Source organism: Amphiura filiformis, chromosome 15 (genome assembly GCF_039555335.1).
Source record: "Amphiura filiformis chromosome 15, Afil_fr2py, whole genome shotgun sequence".
Taxonomy (NCBI): Eukaryota; Metazoa; Echinodermata; class Ophiuroidea; order Amphilepidida; family Amphiuridae; genus Amphiura; species Amphiura filiformis.
Genome location: NC_092642.1, coordinates 57,648,580 through 57,670,576, shown reverse-complemented (window position 1 = coordinate 57,670,576; position 21,997 = coordinate 57,648,580). Strand labels below are relative to the sequence as shown.

The following is a 21,997-nucleotide window of genomic DNA, read 5'->3' as shown; positions in this document are numbered from 1 at the left end:
AAGTTTGAAAATTTGGGGGTGGGACTTTACTCGAAGGTGGGACTATACTTGCGTCAGTACGGTAATTAATAATTAAAAGTTAATACCTTGTCCCTTTTTTAAAATCTCAAACAGTAATTTAATGTGAAGGGCCTTAGATTAGAACAAAGGCATATCTTGGACCTCAATGGTCTGTGACCATCAAGCTGCACAATAAACCTTGACACTGTATCTCTTGAAAATGGTGACCAGATGGATTTATAAAACCACAGATGTTGGTGATAAAACACACTACTGGTATCAATCATGTATGCACAAAGAAAATCTTCATGTTGACCCACATCACAGATCCTGCCCACAGGGTCTTAGGCCAAATAAAATAAAAAACATGTTTCACATCCGGGTTTTTGAAAAAAAGGAGGAAGAGGGGGCTTTTTATTTTTTATTTTTTATCGCAAAATCGGTGTAATACCCATAATTACATGTAGAGCTATTTTAGCGTATGCAATAATGCCTGGAAAGAGGAGGAGGCCTCTTTTTATTTGTTGTTCTGAGAGATAGGCCCCCTCTAACTATCACAAAACCTTATAAAAGTGTTTCTTGTATATTAACAAGGCTATAGAAAGCACCTCTACTTCCTAGACATATTTTTTGAAAAGTTATAACTGAATTTCAAAAATAAAAATAAAATTGAAGAAACCTCAAAAAAGGAAGCGGGAGGGGACGTGAAACATGTTTTATTTTTTTATTTGGCCTTATCAAAAGCCATCATATCATGCAAGTTTCTTAAAATTTACTTTTGAAATTATAAAATGCTCAATGTGCTAGGGGTGGTGCAATAATCATGTGTACCCCTGGGGTGGAGAATTATTGGGGAAAAGCCAAAAGGGGCAATCATTTTTGGCAGGTCGAAAGGTAGGGTAAGCAATTTGTAGCAGGTCGAAGGGGGGGGGGATTTTTTGCACAGATGTTTTGGGCACCGATTCTATATTTTGCAGCCTAAAAAGATGTGGGAAAACGTTAGAACTGCAACCTGTCAAACGTCACACCAGAAATCTCCACAACAAAGCTTTCCAAAGACCAACAGGAAAGAAGTACTGTTGGGTATATATATTCATATTTCCTATAAAACTTCCAAAGATTGGAACAAGCTTCCTCAAAGAATAGTCAACACACACATACACACCAAAAGACCTAATATAAATAAACTTTCTGGAAAAAAAAAGTGTAGGCCTATCTTCAATACGAAAGGTCAACATTTTCAAATGATGGATGGCTTTTCCTCCCAGCTACATACACTTTTAGAACTAAAAGAAGTACATATCAATAGATTGATAAACTTTGAATGAGGACTGCAGTGCAGAATATCAAAAAACAAATTTTTTTAATTATTTCCTGTGAAATTTGTATTATTTATCACAAATTTCAAATTTTTAATAAAAAATCAAAATTATTTTATATCAGAAGGATATTCCTCATATTTAGAATGCAATTCCATGTCTGATGTGTTCTCATAATCTCATGTCCCACAAAAAATAAAAAATTAAAATTATTTAATATCAGATGGATAATGTGTTCTCATAATCTCATGTCCCACAAAAAAAATGGTGCAAACATTGCTACCTGATCACAAATTTCACAATTCCATGTTTGTATATATTCCAAAGGTTACAGGTCAACGATCAACCTCAATGTATGGTCTCTTTTACATGGTCATGTACAGATAACCAATAGGCCTATATATTGTATACAGCTGTATGTATGTTCATTCAGTTGGATTACTTTTATTGTAACAATAATTTTTTTATCAGTTTTATCTTAATTTCAACTCTTTATTAAATCCCATCCTGCATGCATTCAAGCATAACGCCTTGGTTCCCCAGTATTGTGTAGAAGGAGCAGGTGTTTAGCTATATACTTTGTACCAGAGGTGGCACTATGCATGTATGACAACTTCTCAATTTAGAGATTAGCTTTGATATATTGCCAGAAAATCCTCCTCCTCTCCCATTTGTCTTTGGGGCCAAGGCACTGCAGGGTTTATTGTTCAATCTATTGTGTCCGATTAGAGCCCTGACTTATTGGTAAATGTTGCCAATCAATATTCATGAAATCGTGCGATCAACACCCACAGCTGTACAATTAGGCGACTTTATTATTAGCCGTTTTTATTCATACACTCCTCAAAGTAAAGGATCATAAAATTTTGACATTCCATATTTTTCAAAAAACAAAATTATCTTTCAAGATGTTTTAAGTGCCAGATGGAACAGTCATGACAATACTTTTTACAGTGTTTAGTAGAGCATGGAAAAGGTCGTATAAGGCCAAGTAAAATAAATAACATGTATATCGTCCCCGCCCTCACGATTTTTGGAGATTTTCAAATATTTTTGTTATTTTTCGATATTAACTTGCTTCCTTACTTTATTTCCAAAATTGTTGTGACGAAAAGACATGTTATGATGTTTAGAAGTTCTTGGTTATCATTTTAACACTTTCTTCCAGTTAGGTAAGCATAGGGAAAATGCGCTATTTTTGAGAGTAAAATGCTGCGCGCCAGTTTTTGAAAATTTCCCCCATTTTCATTTTATCCGCTTTTTAAAGGTTTGTGTGCTTGCATCAAAATTGGGACAAGTCAGCACACCCTTGGGGCTTCGGCTGTGTGAGAACAATGGGACCGCTTTCTCAAGTGGTACGCTTACGCATAGCTTTCTTTTTGACAGTCACCTGGAAAAGACTTTAACATGCTTTCAGGTCGGTGACCAATTTAATGGCAGAACTTTTTTGTTCGAAACAATGGTACCACTTTTATGAATAGCCTGTCGACAAATCAAATTGGCATCAAAGGAGCAATGTGAATCTCCTTCCTATCTCTAAGCTCCCTATTTGGGGCTATGCAAAATTTGCTCTTTCTCCCAGCATGCCAAAAAAAAAAACCCACCCTTGTCTCCACTTGGCCTTTTAAATAAAATGCTCTTAAAAGGCGTACGAAAACAGTACAGAAAGCTTGAATATGCACATTTTCCTGCTCACTGCGATCACAACATTTATCTAGACCATTGAAGCCAAGGTTTGCAAATTGGGAATGTCCAAAGGGGGGGGGGGAAGGGGTTTTTTACAGGCCGAGAGGGGACCAAACACTTTTTGCAGGCCGAGGGGGGAGAGCAATTTTGGCGAGTCCGAGTCGTTGGGCAATTTTACCCGCCCGAACGGGAGGGGGGCTCATAATTATTGCACAGCCCCCAATCACTGCAAAATTTAATTCACAAGCCCCTGGGAATTGTGGGTAGCCTGGAATTTCACTGTGATGAAATTGGGACCAGCAAGCAAGTTCTATTCGGCTCTTTATGATTAAATGCGGCAATATTCCTGCTATGTGCAGTGCATGCTTTCAATAACATGTTTAAGTGACATAAAAATTTAATCACCATTTTCTCAAATGAAGTTTAATATGGTCCAGAAATACAGCATTTTTAAATGAACATGTGAAGTTAAAACTTCACATGTTCACTGTTTTGAAAGTCAATTCCCAGTTTAAATTGCATTTTTTTCCAAGATTGAGAAGGCGACTTTTTTATCATTTTATTTTCAAACTTTAATTATATGAGCCAGCTACTTGGTGAAATATGGTATTTTTAATATATTGCCAATTACTTTATTCATATATGCAAGTACACACTGTGCAGTTATTCTTTATAAATATCAATTTGCCAAAGCAAGAGCATCAGGGGCCCATGGACAAGGAGCAGTACAGGCCCTTTTAACCAGGGCGGGATTTACCTGGGCCAGGCCAAAATTTGGAGCCCCCAAACTCACAGTCCTCTAAAACAATATTCTACTTCAATTACCTAGAGGGCAATTTCCTGTCTTCTGGAAGGCTCAATAGAAACAAAGTACTTGACTCAAGTGTGCAGTAATCAAAGTGAAGTCTACATGCAGGCCTTTGCAGGGTTGCCAAAAGATTTCAGCCCGAATCGCGGGTCAAAAAATCGAAAAGTCGCCCAATTTTTCTCTTAACCATTGGTTTCTATGGGGCAGGAAACTAGCGGAAGTCGCGGGAGCCAATGTTGAAAAGTCGCCCAATTTTTTTCTTAACCATTGGTTTCTATGGGACCGGAAATTGTCAAAAGTCGCAGGAAAAATCTTCAAAAGTCGCCCAATTGGGCTACCAAATCGCAGGTTTGGCAACCCTGTCTACATGGGTCTTTAAGATTCAAAGTGTTTTAACTAGAGTGCATACCCCCCCCACATACATGTACATGTCAGTGTTAGAAATATTCCTCAAAAAGTTATAGCTCAACTGAGCCTGTACGTAACTCTGTAAAGTTACAGGCCCGGGTGAAAAGTTACTGGCCCAAACATTTTAATACGAGCTTTCGGAAATTGAGCTGGGACACATGTATATCAACAACATATATTTCCATCACACAAGTTCACAATGGTGATGTTTTTTTACAATGGAGTTCGCAATAAATGGTGGGGCCGAGAGCTTCCCAACCAAGGGTGAAAATAAGAGAGCTTGAACCAGGGGCCACTTGGTCACCAAAATTTGGAGGAACCAGGGCCATTTCCAATTACCAAGGGCCAATAAAAATAAAGATGTGCTGGATGAGTTACACAATGTAAATAAGCACTACCGTATTGGTCCGAGTATAGTCCCACCCGTTTTTTATGTGAAAATTTTTCACAATTGGGGGGTGGGATTATACTCGAATTTCAAACAAAAAAAACGTTTTTTTTTTTTTTTGTTTATTTTTTCGGTGTTGAGTGTCCTGGACCTAGACCTAGATGCTAGGATCATTCATGGTTGACCTAAAAAAAAAAAAAAAAAAAAAAAATTCAAGATATTTTGTATTTTTAATATGAAAATTGATACTTTGTTTTCATGTCATACTCTATTAATGATTTCAAAATGCATTCAAATTCAATGCATTTTGAAATCATTACCAATAGAGTATGACATGAATACAAATTATCAATTTTCATATTAAAAATACAAAATATCTTGAATTTTTTTTTTTAGGTCAACCAGGAATGATCCTAGCATATAGGTCTAGGTCCAGGGACACTCCAAAACCGAAAAAAAAACTTATGAAAAAAAAAATTTTTTTTTTTTTTTTTACAATTTCTGAAATTTTTCGAAAAATGGGGGTGGGATTATACTCGAACGTGGGACTATACTCGGACGAATACGGTAGTTGCTTTGAATTTGATACTCTTTGTTCACTATCCAGGGGGCCAGTTTTATGAGAAAAGTGTCCCCTGCTGGTCAACTACAATTGAAGCCTGAATTATGGAGAACCATTGACCAAAGCATATAGGCTGTTGAAAATCTCACAGTACCGTACTACAAATCATAATTTATATGCTAAATTAAAGATGTTGGTACCGTACTACATGTATGAATTCATAATGCACAAAATAGAACTTTTGAAGCGGCGGTTGTACCATTGAATGAAATGTTTCTTGCAAACCAGGGATTTTTTCAGATACAAGATATACATTTTTGTATACAAGATACTAAGGCTGGCATTTTCGGTCGGGTAAACGGGTACCGCCGAGATTACATTACCGGGTAGGAAATACCTCCCCGGTACCAAATTAAAAAAAAAAACCTAAATGCTAGGATCATTCATGGTTGACCTAAAAAAAAAAAAAATTCAAGATATTTTCAAAATGCATTCAAATTCAATACATTTTGAAATCATTAATAGACTATGACATGAATACAAATTATCAATTTTCATATAAAAAATAACAAAATTTCTTGAATTTTTTTTTTTTTTAAAATTTTTTTTTTAGGTCAACCATGATATGAATGATCCTGGCATTTAGGTCTAGGTCCAGAGACACTACAAAACCGAAAAAATAAAAAACTTTTTTTTTGTGCAATTTAGGTACCGTTACCCGCCAAAATTATGGGCGGGTACCCGGTACAAAATTACCCGAAAATGCCAGGTCTACAAGATACATGTACAAGATATTTTATTTTCCCATAATTCACATGAAATCACACAAGTATGAATTAAAAAAAACCCACTTATTTCTTACTACTAATAATCATGCTTCGTATTATATAATGACAAATTGATGATGGCAATGCATTCATGAATCATGTGAATATCGGTATTTAAAAACCAATACTTTCATGACTTTTTTTTTTTTAATTTACCGGTTACATGTACAACATAACAGCTGCTAGTCAGGAAAGTTACCGGCTGGCTAAAAAAGTTACAGGCCGGCGACGGACCGGCTCTATATCAAACGTTGCCACATGCATGACATGTCGCATGTGGATCCAAAAAAGAGATGTTTTTCTTGATGAGTACCGTATAAATACCCGGTGGGTTCAATCTTCACTGACAATGTGTACACATGATGGTTTCAATTACATGTAGGGGTACTTTTCAAGAAATGTCCACGGAATTTTCAAGGACAAAATAAATTGTTCGCGATTGTCCAAATTAGGGGTGTTTTGGAGCAAAATTGTCCTTGAAATGAAAAATAGGGTGCATTTCCTGGACTTTCGTCCGCCTTTCTACAGTTTTCGTTATTGTCCTCATTTCCCCGTGCAATAGGTGGAAAATTCAAAAGCGTCCTTGAAATGGTAAAAATAGGGGTATTTATTTTGGAAAAATGTCCTTGATTCCTGGTGATAAGGGGTGAAATGAAAATGCGTCCTTAAAATGATAAAAATAGGGGAGGTGTTTGGGGGCAAATTTTCCTTGATTTCGCGCAAAATAGGGGGTAAAATTGCTGCAAATGTCCTTGATTCCCCGTGAAAGAGAAGAGCGTGGCCTAGCGGTTAAGGCATAGGACTGTGAACCCAAGGGTTAAGGGTTCGAATCCCAGGTCCGGCTCTTTGTGTCCTTGAGCAAGACACTTCACTCTACTTGCTTAGTGCTTGGAGGGCACTTTAAGCTGTCGGTCCCGTGTACATGCATATTTTCTCACATTAATGTAGTGTGCACGCTTAAGAACGCCACAGGCTATTCAAAAGAGCAGGGGATCATCCCGGTCATGTTGACTGTACTTCAAAATACACTCAGCTACGCAAGGTTCCAGAGTAAAAAAATAAGTACAGCTTGTCTGTACGCAGTGCGACAATACTCATACATATGAGGGAGGCACTTATAAGGAAGAAGAAGAAGAAGAAGAAATAGGGGTCATTTTCAAATCCTGGAACGGTCATAAGTCCTACCTTTAAATACAAACTGAACCCACCGGGTATAAATACTATTAAAGTTTCAAAATTATAATTAGAGAGGACCATCCTCTGGATCCTCGCATTTAATATTTAAATGTCTCATATTGACTGATGTTCTGCCAGGACACAGCTAGAGATAGGCTGCCCTCTCTAATTATAATTAAAATTACATTGGCTGTGAGACATTTTCGAGAGAATAAAATCATTTACATGTTCAATGACGAGCTGTTGTGGCGTGTGGTGGTGAGCTACATCATGTACATGTATACGACATGTAATCATTAGTGCACGCTGGTTCGAATCCGAACGGTTCTGATTTTTTTGTCTGAGCTCCGTTTCTGAGTTTAAGTTTCGAAATTATTGAAATAATCTTGTTTCTCTAGTACAAGTACAACTTGACTACCCGGGTTGACTACCCCCACCGGCTGTGCTATGGCTATTGTCATGATTGTGCAACTTGTTCATGTAATTTTGTGTGCACATCACCCATGTCACCTGTACATATTTATGTTAACATTATTTTTGCAAATGCATGAATGTCATGGATGTGCAGGCATGCCCATGGTATAGTGCATGGTAGGGCTTTAAAAATCTGTATATCACTGCATGATTATTGTTATTAAAATGGATCAATAGGCCCTACATTAAAATAATTATAATAAATTAGGCCTACCTTCCTGGAAAAATGCACGATATAGATGAATACATGAATAAGATCGATGCTTGCAGGCAGAAATATAGACACTTCCACCAGGAAGTCAGCAGCATGTAGCAGATCTACCCATTCACCTGGAAGTTCAAGTTCATCGTGTACTTGATTGCACTTTGAGTTTCACAGCTGCACGGACATGCACTGCATGGTGTAATTGGGACATTGGCTTTGCATGCATTGGCTTTGGTACCGCGCCACAGGCACGGAGACATTGTTCAATATTTATAGACCAGTTAAAATAATGCTTACTTTATCATTAAAAGCTACTTATTTTACTAAAAATATATAGATACCAAAAATAAAATAATACAAAATGCAACAAAATATTTATTTGTTTTATATGTAAAATAAATTGTCAAATAATGTTATATTTATCCTGCTATGTGGAACAATTTAAACCAAAGTGACCCTGATATTTGGTACCGTGTATCATGGAGCTTCGCTTCAGTCTCAGGACGAAATCATACATGTGTTATAAACGGGTACCAGCCTACTCATCGACCTGTTAATTGTCCATAAATTACGAACTTGATGACACAGTGGTACAATACGTTGAATACGTAGTTTGCTACGTATATATTCGGGACACCTGTTACCCTATTTGCTAATTGGTGTCCGCTCAGTCCCTACACAGCCAAATACATACCAGCTACAGCTTGAAGTTTAGCATGCTAAAAGTTTGATTTGGACCGAAGGTTCATTTTATCCATGTCCACAGTTCGATCCTGCCTGATAAAATAAGGTTTGTACGCTTCTACTTTTGTTTTCATGCTAAAAAAACTAGCACACTTTTGCCGGGCACTTTGCACAATTTGATCGTGATTTAGGGGTTCATTCATATATTTTCATGACTAAACGATTGTTTATGCCCGAGGGCTTTAGCCCGAGGGCATAAACAACGTTTAGTCATGAAAATATATGAATGAACCCCGTCATACATACGTAACATTCTGCGTGCTGTTATTTTCCTCCATAACTAAAAAATATCGTCATTTTTGACTAAAAACTACCAATTTCTTATCCTTTTGAAAAGTTTTTCCATTGCTAATTGTAAGAAAACGTTTACTTGCTCAGTCCACCGTGTTTGGACGCGCGCGAACATCGCGTTCATCATTCGCGCTTTGCGTAAATAGCTCGCGAGCATATATAGGCGAGTATATCCTACTCGCGAAAGTCCATCGGTTCTGACGCGGCTTGTTTACGACCAGAAAGCAGGGCATAAACGTTGTTTATGCCCGCCTATCGACCAATCACGCATGCTGTTATATAACGCGTATGTATGAACGAGAAGTCAGGGACCGTTCACAAACACTTGTTGGGGGGGGGGGTAGACTATGCCATAGTCGAATTTTGATATAAACTTATATGATGAATGCATCCTGTTGGAACTCAAAATTATACTGATCATGTGTATTCTACGGTAAATAGTAAAATGGTCATGAAGAGTTTGTACAATTTTGTATTCTCGCCACGTCACAAGCAAACTTCTGTACAAATTCAGCTTTAAGTTATGCAAATGAATCAACCACAGCTCATTATAACCCAATGACATCACCAGCTCAAATTACATCCCATTGAAATACATGTAACTGATGTAAGTGGAACCAACATTACTCAAATGTCAAGGGCTTTTGTAAAAAATTAAAAGTTTTTCTGAGGTTTTCAAAGTTTTTCTACGGAGGTTTAAGGTAGAGTTGGGCGACTAAGTCGCCAATAGTCGTTAGTCGCGACTATTACCGTAACCACCCGGGTATAAGCCCACCTTCGGCTATAAGCCCACCCCCTATTTTTCAAAACACTCTGGGAACAAGGGTGCACTCAGGTATAAGCCCAGCACTAAATTTTGGCTAAGTTCTTAAATCAAATCAATGTTTTGCTCTCATATTTAAGAACAAATATAAAAAATATCAGTTGATAATTAACATTCCACACTTATAATTTAAAAAAATTGACATAGAAAATTACTGGTACATTGGGCATATATACATTTGTGGTTGTTCTTATTTTTAAATTCAAGCACTAGCCCTTCCCCGGTTATAAGCCCACCCCCATTTTTTGAAGTGAAATCTGCCATCTAGGGGGGTGAGCTTATACCCGAGTGGTTACGGTACTGATAGTCGCGACTATGACTATTGAAAACCAAAAGTCGACTAATGCAAGTATATTTTTGTGTAAAAAAATTACTTTAAAAGTGCCAGTTATTCGCACCAAAACCAACCAAATACTAACATATAAACTGAAAAAAATGTGAAAAATGTTAGTCATTGTCTTACCAATAGTAACACTAACCAACAAGTAATCATAAAGTCCATAAATCATCATTAAATTGGTGTTATTGACTTGTTGTCGAACTACTTTCCCACAAGATAAAAGCCGTCAAAAACTCAAATTACTTAGAACTGTCGAACATCTCATTATGATTATAATTTATGCAGCGATAACAGGTGTAGCAGCGTCATAGCGTGCATGTACAGACCCAGGTTGGGTGTTTGTACCAACTACTGAAGGTATGAGATTATTTTAACTTTGGAAAGAAACAGCAAGAACTTCCGAGAAGTGTTTTCCAAAAGGGACAATTTAGGAAAATATTATTCGATTAGAAGTACTTTTCACATAATTTCAAAAAGCTATGATTATTGTGGTAACAGAATATTTAGAAAGCAACAGGAAAATAAACAAGTTAGCTGACAAACAGTCGTAATGTTGCAATGCCACCACTGTAGCGACAAATGCAGTAGTCTAGATGAGGTCAGGTGACGTAGGTCGGAGGTGAAAGTTAATCGTACATGCACGATGCAACACGTTCATGAGCATACGTACCATGGAAAATATGCACTGCCGTACCGGCATGTTTACATATTTTCATGCACAGCAAAACATGGAAACGAATGAAGATCGCTATTGGAATATTGAAGGTTTGAGAAATTATATGAAGTTTCTTGTGCTGTTGCTGGAAAGTGGCAAGTGAATTTAATTGAACAGAAAAGTTAGGCCTATATTACAGCATTTTACAGTCAAATATTTGCATCGCAAACGTGCGAGACAGTGTAGCAATTTGTATCGCAACAGTGCTGGTTTGTGTAGCAAACTGTGATGCGATGCCGGCAATCACGGGTCCTGTAATCATGCATTATAAATACTAAATTGCCACCAATCTTTCACCCGATTTTTCAGTCCAATTTTAACCACAGATAGTCGCGACTATAGTCGTAGTCGCGACTATTTGCTGCTCGACTAGGAAAAAAAGTGATAGTCGCCCAACTCTAGTTTAAGGTTTATTCAAGCTACTCGTGTAGGAAGTACAAGTGGAGACAGTCAAATCTTGATGGACAAAAGTAATATGCATGAGCATTTTTCATAGTCCAGAACAAATTTTCTTGAAAATCCATGCACCTGATTGGTCAGTTCAGTGCATGGGGTTGTAATGTGAGCAGCTGTGTGTGTACTATTGGTTGGTGGTTTCCCAACTGTGCAATTGATCATCATAGTGGCGATCCTGACCTTTAGACCACCCGAGCTATATAAGGTGCAAATTGCAAATTTATCATATTAAACTTTTGCAACAAGGTTAAACATGTTCTCAACTGTACAAACATACCTTTTATTCCATCGAACAAGCTTTATTTTGTTCCAAAATTCATGTTTTTATAGCTATTTTTGACGTAAAAGAGCTGGTAACAAAACCGGTGATGCCAGCTCCGAAGTTTTCGCGTAGCACAAGCGCTTGATGTACGCTCGTTTTGACGGTAATTTACGCTAGCGTATCATGCATTTTCAAGCGCGCTTTGACATCGCTTTTACTCGTGGCGCAATTCTGCATTGACATTGTTTATTCAAAATGGCGAATTTCTCGGCGTGATACATTTTACCCGAAATTTCCCTCATTACTCAAAGCCCTGCCCGTTTCACAATATTTTAGCTTCTTGGATATCATCGGAAACATAGATTAGTAATATTAGGTAGGTCACTGTATTTTTAAAGATTTTTAGATGATTTTACGATGAAAAATTGACGCTTTTAAGCTTCTTTTCAAAAATTGGTTTTAGCTTGTTAAAACCGGGTAAAAAATCGTTTTAGCTTGTTGGATATTTTTGCTAAATAGTTTAAAGCTTGACTCCTTAGATGAAACTTTTAGTTTAAGCTTGTTAGAATATATTAAACCTTGATGAAATAGTAATATTTTAGCCCTATATAGCGCGGGTGGTCTAAAAGTCAGGATCGCCATACCTGGTGTGTTCTCTTAATTATTTGTACAGTGCCAATGGTGAAAGTTTGATTGTGCACGTCACATGATCCATCCATTAGGTATAAGAGGGAAACGACATGTCAGTCATGCAGTTAACACATTTGCTAGTCAGCCAAAATGGCCTAAACCGGCAATACAAATTTACATTGAAATTTAAAAGAACCGCTTGCTCAAGGAAACCTACATAAATATGTTGTCTATACTTCACTTGACCCAAATATATGATTTTTTTTGGTGATGAGAGACTCACACATGGAATTTTAGAGGGTTTTTGATAGAAAAAAAAAAAAAAAAAGCTGCTATCGTCATGAGACTAAGATCTAGAAACACCCCCGAAATGCTTTTTTTTGGGAATTTTGCTAGCTGAATCTTTTTGATGAAAGTCAATCTTTGACTAGATGTAACTTTGATACGGAAAGTGCTATGACAAAAAGGTTTTCAGTGTTGGCTTTCTTTACTCAAGGGCTTTAATTTGATATATAAAATGATGCAGTTTGATGGCAAATTTGAATTCACCTGGCATACCTACATTCATGCATGCCATTGGAGTGAAAACAACTTATCGCATATTTCTATTTGCAGAGAGTTGAACCTGGCACAATAGTGTGATAGCTTGTGATACACTCCAGAGTTCAGTGAATGCGAATGTTGTTTTCACTCCATTGCTATTGTCAGCCGGTTCTTGCCCGGATGCAACATATCTTGCAATTGCATAATAATGGCTCACTTTAATACTGAACATTTCTGATTTTGGAATCAACTATTGACCGTGAAAGAAATTGTGAGCTCCACAAGAAAAATTTGCTTTTTTATTACTAATTTCGAAGCGTGCTAAAAATTTCCAATTTCAGACAATTTTAGCCCAAAATTAAGGTAAATTTTACGTAAAGGCCAGTGCGCGCGAGGCGCACAAAATTTTGCAATGTTACCATATTTCGGTCCAAAACATGGTGTTTTGGAGAACATACCTTAAGATATTTTAGGGGCCAGGATCCGTACCCATCTGTTCTAATGGTAAATCCGGCCCTAAGTTTGAAATAGCTCAATGGTAAGTGACTTAATTGGCCAATTTTGTGTTGATACTGAAAATTTTCGGTTGGGGCATGCAATACAAGAAACATGTCGAACACAGCCTTTTTGACCACCTTTTGCGACTTTTATTTTTGATTTGGCCATTTTATTGTTTTATTTGTTTTAGTCAATATACTGCTCCTATACATGTAGGTGCTTTTGTGCAATTAGCATTTCAAAAGATTTCTATTTCTTTGTCTTCAAGCAGTGAAGCATATTGTCGAGTATATTGATAAGGCCCTTCACACTAAATTCTTAGTTTACTGTTCACCGCCCGCGTCCAAAATTGAAAATTGCAAAATATTTAATTATTTTGTTTTTATTTTGCATTTTCTCCTTTTAAAATAACTTTTATAAATGACTTTTACTTGCTACATGTACTTTCTAACATGAATCATATCAACAATAATGATGAATAAACAAACAGCATAACATAGGATCCTACTGAATAGAATTAGGGACCATGTTGATCCTGTAATAAGTGGGGGAGTCACACAAAACATATAAATAAAGTTTTGTGTGATTGGATGTTGTGTCATATTTTTCCTGTTTTTAATAATAATTAAAAGTCACCTCGTCCTATTTTAAAAATCTTGAACAGTAAACTCGGAATCAATTGTGAAGGGCCTAATAATCGTATGGCACTACATATCATCATGATCGTAGGCCTATGGATTCCCTCTTTCTCTTTCCCTTCTCCCCCCCCCCTCTTTTTCCTCCCTCCTTTCTCTTTTTTCCTTGCACTAGGGTGGCGGGGGCCCAAATAGTGGCAGGCAAAAGAAAAGTCAGCTCTAGTTGAATATAAATGGATGGCTAAATTAGGACGGAAAAGGAAGTGGTTCCTGGAGTATAACAATGGGGATCCAGGGGAAGGAAGTGGTTCCTGGAGTATAACAATGGGGATCCAGGGGAAGGAAGTGGTTCCTGGAGTATAACAATGGGGATCGAGGGGAAGGAAGTGGTTCCTGGAGTATAACAATGGGGATCCAGGGGAAGGAAGTGGTTCCCGGAGTATAACAATGGAGATCCAGGGGAAGGAAGTGGTTCCTGGAGTATAACAATGGGGATCCAGGGAAGGAAGTGGTTCCTGGAGTATAACAATGGGGATCCAGGGGAAGGAAGTGGTTCCTGGAGTATAACAATGGGGATCCAGGGGAAGGAAGTGGTTCCTGGAGTAAAACAATGGGGATCCAGGGGAAGGAAATGGTTCCTGGAGTATAACAATGGGGATCCAGGGGAAGGAAGTGGTTCCTGGAGTATAACAATGGGGATCCAGGGGAAGGAAGTGGTTCCTGGAGTATAACAATGGGGATCCAGGGGAAGGAAGTGGTTCCTGGAGTATGACAATGGGGATCCAGGGGAAGGAAGTGGTTCCTGGAGTATAACAATGGGGATCCAGGGGAAGGAAGTGGTTCCTGGAGTATAACAATGGAGATCCAGGGGAAGGAAGTGGTTCCTGGAGTATAACAATGGGGATCCAGGGGAAGGAAGTGGTTCCTGGAGTATAACAATGGAGATCCAGGGGAAGGAAGTGGTTCCTGGAGTATAACAATGGGGATCCAGGGGAAGGAAGTGAGAGACAAGTATGAAGAAATACAAAAAGCAGAGTAGAAAGAAATGTGAATTTAGTTTAATTTTCGGTTTATTTTCAAAAGTTCCTGTAGAAACCTTTGACCCCTGGCATCACATTGTAATTTGCATCAGGGTTGTCACACCTTGACTTGGTAGCCCAGTTGATTTCTCCCATATATAGAAACCATCCAATGGTTAAGAAAAAATAGGTTACTTTTCAACATTGGCTTCTGTGACTTCCAGTAGTTTCTTGTCCCATAGAAACCAGTGGTTCCGAGAAAAATAATTAGGTAACTTTTGGCTTATTTAATCTGCAATTCTGTATTTGGGCTGAATTTCCAGTGTATGATCTCTCAGGGAAATTGGTTTCATTATGAACATTACACATTGTCATCATCCCTATATCTTTGTGTCAAAAATTGCCATGATAGTACAGCGAATCCTCTCGTTTTTCAACAGCTACGCATGGCGATTTTGTTCGAGATAGGCCGAGCGACTCAGGCTAAGCATACCATGACTATCATATGAGATACCAAAGAGTTTCTATATTCTACACATTATTACGATCTGTGCATGCTCTAGTACCCCATATGATGTTTCCATTACAAGAAAAATTGATTTGTTTTCAGGTAAAACCAGGGTTTTGTTTCCAGTACACTAACTCGAAAAGCAATACACTAATTAGCGGGGTTTTGCAGCTTGCTGTGGATATCTTTTACTGCATTTTAAAAGTTAAGATTTTGAAATCGAAAGTAAAAATTGTGATATATTTAATTTTGAGAATTACAATTATACTTTATCTAGGTATAAAGGAACACGTTTAGCCCATTCAATTAAGTTCCAGGTGCATGTCCTATAACACAATGCATATGTAAACTTTCTTTATCTGTGTCAATAATAGAATATTGATTTCAACGGAGTATGGCGCTGTATGGAAAAAAATATTTATAATACAGGGTGTTGACACTGTGCATTATATGTTTTATTGTTCCTCTGTATTACAGATTGACATCATGCCTCCAAAGAAGAAAAAGACTGACAGTGGTGCATCAGGAAATGAAGCAGCATCTCTAAAATGTTTCATTTGTAAAATGAAATTGAAGTCAGAGAACCAAGTTGAAACCCACGTCAACGATGAGCATGGCCCCCGGTTTAATTGTCAGTGCGCTCACTGCACGGGAAAGCGCCGCCACGATTCATCCAAGTTGGTAGAAGAGGTGGATCTGAAAGATGGCGACAAAGACGTGAAGGTGTTTAAGTGCATTGTCTGCTCCTACCAAGTGTTCCTGTTGTGCAAATGCTTGAGTCATATTCAGACGGCACATAATACAGTTTCTTTACAGAAGCAGTACGAGTGTATGAAATGTAACGTCGGATTTGAGAAATGTCTTGAGTTGCACAATCACATCCTTCAGGATCATCCTCAGGCGCAGAAGATCGCTAGATGTGGTTTCTCTCACTGCAAGAATTGCTTCAGCACAGCAAGCATGCTGCAGGCCCATCTGAGGCAGAACCATAAAGTCACCAAACCATTTGAGTTGCTGAATAACATCAAGGGCACCCCGATGACCGGAGTATCATTACCAGGTGGTGGAAGTGGGAGTGATAGCACCGCTGCAGCCAGCAGTGCATGGACAGCACCTGATCCACCTAGTCCACCTCCAGCAGCGCCCTCTGTCAACAAGGAGGAGCCAGATCCAGATCTTACTTGTAAGATTTGCAAAAAACTCACAAATCGCAAACAAGTTATAACAATCACATGCTTGTATTCCACAAAGAGAAGTATGTAAGTTCTTGTAAACCAGCAAAGAAGCGACGACGAGATGATGATTCAGACACATCGTCTGATGACGCTGATAGCGAGGACAGTGATTGGGCACCTAGTAACACTCGCACCAAACGATCTTCTCGCGTAACAAGGGCTTCAAAGAAACCGCCTGCTAATGGAGACAATGCAAGTGGAGGAAAGGTTAAGGGGAGGAATGCATCTGGTGGAAGCATGACTGAAGCTGGTAGTGACACCTCGGGAATGAATAACGAAGCCACACAGGGTGAGTACAAAGTACGAGCACCAATTTTTCACTATATTAATGCCCCAGCCATATACTTGTACTTAGGTTCACCTTAAGTTCAGTAGTGATGTTGACCAGTTCCCCCGCAAGCTTGCTGACAAGATGCCCTTGTACGTGTGCATGTACGCAATGGGCAATTTTACATGTTACGTGCAAGGTTACTAATTTCAAACCGGGAGCAAGTATTTAATTTAACACCTCTTTCCAGTTGTTTCACCCAAGGCTACATTGTATATTGACCCAGACACTTTGAATTGACCAAAAAAGGAGTGATTTCCTGTCACTAGTGCCTCTTCTGTTCATTATATGTCAGGATCTCAACTAGTCTTGATCCCAGCTGATTTGTGCTCCTTCGTCACTAAACAAACCATCTGGCGACAACCTGTGAAATAGTGTTCACTGATTGGTTAATGAATTTTCAAATAAAACTCTTTTCAATTGGCTATAGGATGTGACTTGTGTAAGTGATACTAAACGCAAATTGTACGCTAGCTGAGCAGACACTGAGTCGCCAATCGTCTGATATCGCCTTTCATGTCAGCGGCTCGCAGTGCATACTCGCATACATTGTGTGGATTTATGTAACCGCAACGATGCACTGAAGCCCAGCGCTGATTGACGGTCAATTGTGACGGTCATAACTTTTTTGCGAGGTGAGGTTCAGCCAATCAGAAAAGTCGTACAAAGAGGTTGTCGCCAGACGGTTTGTTTAGTGACGGAGGAACACAAACCGGCTGGGACCGAGACAAGATCTCAACCTGTTCCGTATGAAATACTCCCAATTCACTTAAGCCTACATACTCTACTACTAATTTATTGTTCATGACTAAAATTGCATTGGATTTCATTTGTTTCTGAACTAATTCTGCAGGCTCATCAGTGGCAAGCAGTGGCACCGCACAGAGTACTACACAGCACCATGATGAAGACCATGATGAGCATGATGACTGTTTAGCCTGTAAGCAGGCTAAGTTAAAAGCTAACCCCCCACCTGTAAGAATCAAACAAGAACCGCTAGACCCTAGTGAGGTTTCCAACATGCCAGTTATCTCTAATGTGTTTTCCATGACACCCACTACTAATACGGAACCGCTGACCAATGGATTTGATGATTCCAAATCCACTACTTCCACCACAGTGTTGTACAACGGCAACGATGACCATGACAGGCCAGCAAGCGTGGGGTCAGATTACTCCACGGCTACTGAAAAAGGAAATACTGGCTTCAACGTGATGTCGGGATCGTCGCCATCGACTGGTTGGCAACCACTTGCAGCGATGCCAAGCAGCGGAGCAAATGTGCAAGCAGATAACATGTGCACTAGCTGTTTGGCTCAGAAGCCTAATCAAAACAAATGCGAGCATTGCGGATCATCTTTCTTGAGCCCACCATGCATATGATTCATATGTTATGGCATGGAGAGAAGCATCCATTCCAATGTCATACTTGTGGGGTGATATGCAAGGATAAATACAGCTTCACAACACACATTTTTAAAGCTCAGCATTTGAACATTTGAGTATTACGAATACCGTATGGAACTGTCTTGTTTAAAAATGCCTGCAAAGTGTACTTTATTATACCCTTTGATACATCACCCCACCAGTTGAGAGATATCTTACCCTTCCCAGAATCCTTTGCAACATGATACATCACCTCATTTCATCAAATGATGCTCCTTTTGCATTTGTACAGCTTCCCTTTAATATGAAGTTTGGAATTAAATCAAAATACTGGACTTACTATTTTTAGCAAAGCTACGTTGCGTGTGATACCATCACACTTCATCAGGCAACTGACCCGCTGGACTGGTCATGTGATGGCATGGGACAGAGCATGGGACAGAGCCATCAAGCCGATCCTTAGCCGTCTGTCTCATGACCAGTCCAGCGGGTCAGTTGCCTGATGAAGTGTGATGGTATCACACGCAACGTAGCTTTGCTAAAAATAGTAAGTCCAGTATTTTGATTTAATTCCAAACTTCATATACTACAACTGGATGACTGAAAACATTCATCAATTTCTTCCCTTTAATAGTTCAAGAGATTTCATTTCATGTGCACTGCAATCCCAGTGAATCCTTGTCACTAGAGGAACACATTATTGTTGTTTTTAACAAAGTCCAAGCATTTTTGAACTTGATCAGCGGGTTAAAGTTCTTCAATGACCTTTTCCCACAAAATATGGGTGCTGTTTCAATGGCTGTATAGCCTACCGTATTTCGTCAAATAGTCGCCCCCCCCCTCAGATAAACGCCCCCACCACTTTTTTCAACCAAGATGTTTCAAAAATTCCGATATTTCCATGCTATCTTGTGTAGTAAGCTTACCAAGTTGCTCACATGGTCGGTAATAGCAGCAATAAATGGCGAAAATCTGCATCAGAAACCCGGAAGTGAACCAAAAGTCAGTGTCAAAAGTTCATAGTTCGTCATTTTAGCGTGTTTTTTAAGCTTACCTTAAGCTTAACGGGAATTGTCGTGCTAAAAATGACCTCTAATAAACGCCCCCCCCCCCGTTGGGAAAATGTAACGCCCCCCGGGGGCGTTTATTTGACGAAATACGGTATAATGATTAGCTGTATAAGTCGATCGACAGATGTATAACATTAGTGAGTTTAAGCAGATAAGACATTCTATTGTAGTGGCATAATTAGCTTTCATCAAAAACACTTAAATATGTGAATGTGACCCATCACATCAAAACCAATCACTTCGTGGCAGAAATGAAAATGGAGATTTAAACACTAGGATAAACTGCTGTTTTTTAGCATTAAAATGACACCTTGTTGAAATCACATACAGTAAAAATGTTTTATGAGGCAAATCAAGTTCAAATTTCTTTTTATTTTCTTAATATTTTCTCATCTTCTTTCATTGTTATCTGATATTGAAGCCAGCCGCGAAGTGGTCGGTTTTGATGTGATTGATCACATATATACTTGCAGACGAGGTTTTATGGTATCCTCTATTCTCATCTCTATAATAGTGCATTGTTTCTTCCAGCAACTGATGGTATACATGCTACTCTCATGGATCATTTTCCAACTCTGTAAAGGGTAAAAAGTAATAATCCGACAAGTCCACATAATTCCTGCGAGTGCTGATTGGTTAGCCTGGGTGCTGGTTATAATCTATCATTGACAGTGTAGTGACATCTCTGTATGACGGATTTATGCAGTTTGAAATTTTGATGTCACAGTGCCTAATAATTTGATTGTAGTTTACTAAGTATTAGTTTCTGAATACCAATATACAAAAACTGTATGCCTTCATATTGTTTCATTATAAGTATATTATTAGTGCGGACATTGTATGAAAAATTGTGTGGTAGTTTAGAAAGTTTGTAGCTTGACTGTGTCTGTTTATGTGATTTTTAATTGTGTGCCACAACCCATTCTGACTCTGTATTCCTGTTTGTATAATTATACAGTCTGGTCAGTGATAAGTTACAATGTAGGGCCCAGGTGGTGTATGACGTGCATTCCCTAAATTCAGTAAATTTTCATCACAACCGTGTAATTGAATGGGATTATTTTGAAATTTTAAAACGCTTGAAATATCACAAACAAATAGGCCTATGTTGATAAATAATATAAATACAAGCTAAAACCGTTGGGGTTCGATAATGAACCCCACAAAACTAACTGAGTATATGGAAAATGCCATACGGGCGGGCGGTTTCACGAGTTGCCGGTTCGATCATGTCATCCACCGCCTGGTAGGGCCAATCCTCCCTTCAACCTAAGGGAACAAACCGAAAGTTTGATGATGTCATATAAGCAAAAGTCTGTTCATTAGGGGGGAGGGGTCAAAAAGTTCAAAATGTTTGTAAAAGTATGGGTCAAAGCTTTTTGCTGGAAAATTGATGGGGGTGTTTAATAGAAGGGGAGCGTAAGTACAGTAAGTATGCAGTGATGCCACTTGGTGGTGGCAAACTTTCCTGAAAAACATGGAAAAATCCTGAAAATTCACTTTTCCCTACCCTTGAAATTCCTGAAATTGGTAAAATAGGGTACAAGAGCCTTTAACATATTGTAGTCTAAATGTGATCAATATCCTACAAATACAGGTTGGAAATGTCAACATTTCACACTTACATTTCAGAAAGGAGTCAGCCTCCTAAAGAGCAGACTTTGAATGAAATGTCATCAAACTTTTATTTCCTAACCTGTGCCTGCATGGGGAGGGGGGGGGCTTGATTTGATGATTTATGAATGGCTGTGCATGTGTAATAATTTACTAGGGTCAAATGGACAGTGAGGGAAGCCATCAGGGTTTATTGCTCACACCTGCTTAATAGGCATATCATATGTGACATGATCAAGGGGAATGAGACACCTGTCGACCCTGGTCGAAAATGAGTTTTACATATGTTTCTAAAGAGGACATTTAGAGCTTCCAGAAACTGAAAACCCCATGTTGATACGACCTTTCTTTGCAAAGTTACGTCAATATATCAATCGCTGAAAACAATATAAAACAAAAGAATTTTAACACTTTCTTTGCCAATATCTCAAAATCAATATTAGCGACATCCGACTCATTTCCTTGATCGTGTCACACATGTTTCTCTTATTTTAAAACGTAATTTCAAATCTGACCCTTTTTCTCCATTTTTCAATAACGCAGATCATGCATAGCACTTTGTTGAGTGCCACAATATGTTGTGAAGTACGATATATGTAAATATATGGACCTTTAAAACGGCTAGTTGATGTTTATGAGATTATATTAGTAATAATTAAATACTGTAAAAGTCAATATTTTCGCGAGAAGATATTTTCGCGATTTTGAAGATTTTGTCAATTGTGCGAGAATTAAATTTAGCAGTTTTGATATTGATACAATAGAAACCTAATGCAAAAGGTTATTTTCGCGAATTTTTATTTTCGCGATTTTATGTCCACTCGCGAAATTCGCGAAAATAAAAACCTCACGAAAATTTCTACTTTTACAGTAAATATGCTGCAAATCTGTACAATTGACATGAGTTTGCAGAGGAAGGGTCTGTGAAATATCAATTCAAGTATGTATATTTATATTCAACTAGGCATGCATTCAGTTTTATTCTCAGGACATTTAAGTAAAAAGAAGCTTTTAATTTCTGATTGTGGACAGTGAAATTGCAATTTT

General features: G+C 38.3%; 2 protein-coding genes across 3 annotated transcripts in view; one reads left to right on the top strand and one right to left on the bottom strand.

The window, feature by feature from the left end:
• LOC140171876 (uncharacterized) overlaps window positions 1–8,076 on the bottom strand; it is a 31,287-nt gene extending 23,211 nt beyond the window's left edge. The window contains exon 1 of the mRNA XM_072195216.1: window positions 7,863–8,076. The gene's annotated coding sequence lies outside the window, so the exon portion shown is untranslated. The remainder of the gene's footprint in view (window positions 1–7,862) is intronic.
• Window positions 8,077–8,426: 350 nt separating this feature from the next.
• On the top strand, window positions 8,427–20,319 carry LOC140171875 (uncharacterized). Of its 2 annotated transcripts, none has more exons than XR_011861657.1 (3): window positions 8,427–8,643; window positions 15,795–16,852; window positions 17,734–20,319. XR_011861657.1 is itself a non-coding variant. In XM_072195215.1 (3 exons), exons 2-3 carry the CDS (start codon window positions 16,550–16,552, stop codon window positions 18,261–18,263), a joined length of 822 nt encoding a protein of 273 aa, XP_072051316.1. In that variant the 5' UTR covers window positions 8,438–8,643; window positions 15,795–16,549; the 3' UTR covers window positions 18,264–20,319. The 2 variants fall into 2 exon arrangements, 1 of the variants encoding a protein (XP_072051316.1); XM_072195215.1 differs by having other exon boundaries at window positions 8,438–8,643; window positions 15,795–16,841.
• The last annotated feature ends 1,678 nt before the right edge of the window (window positions 20,320–21,997 follow it).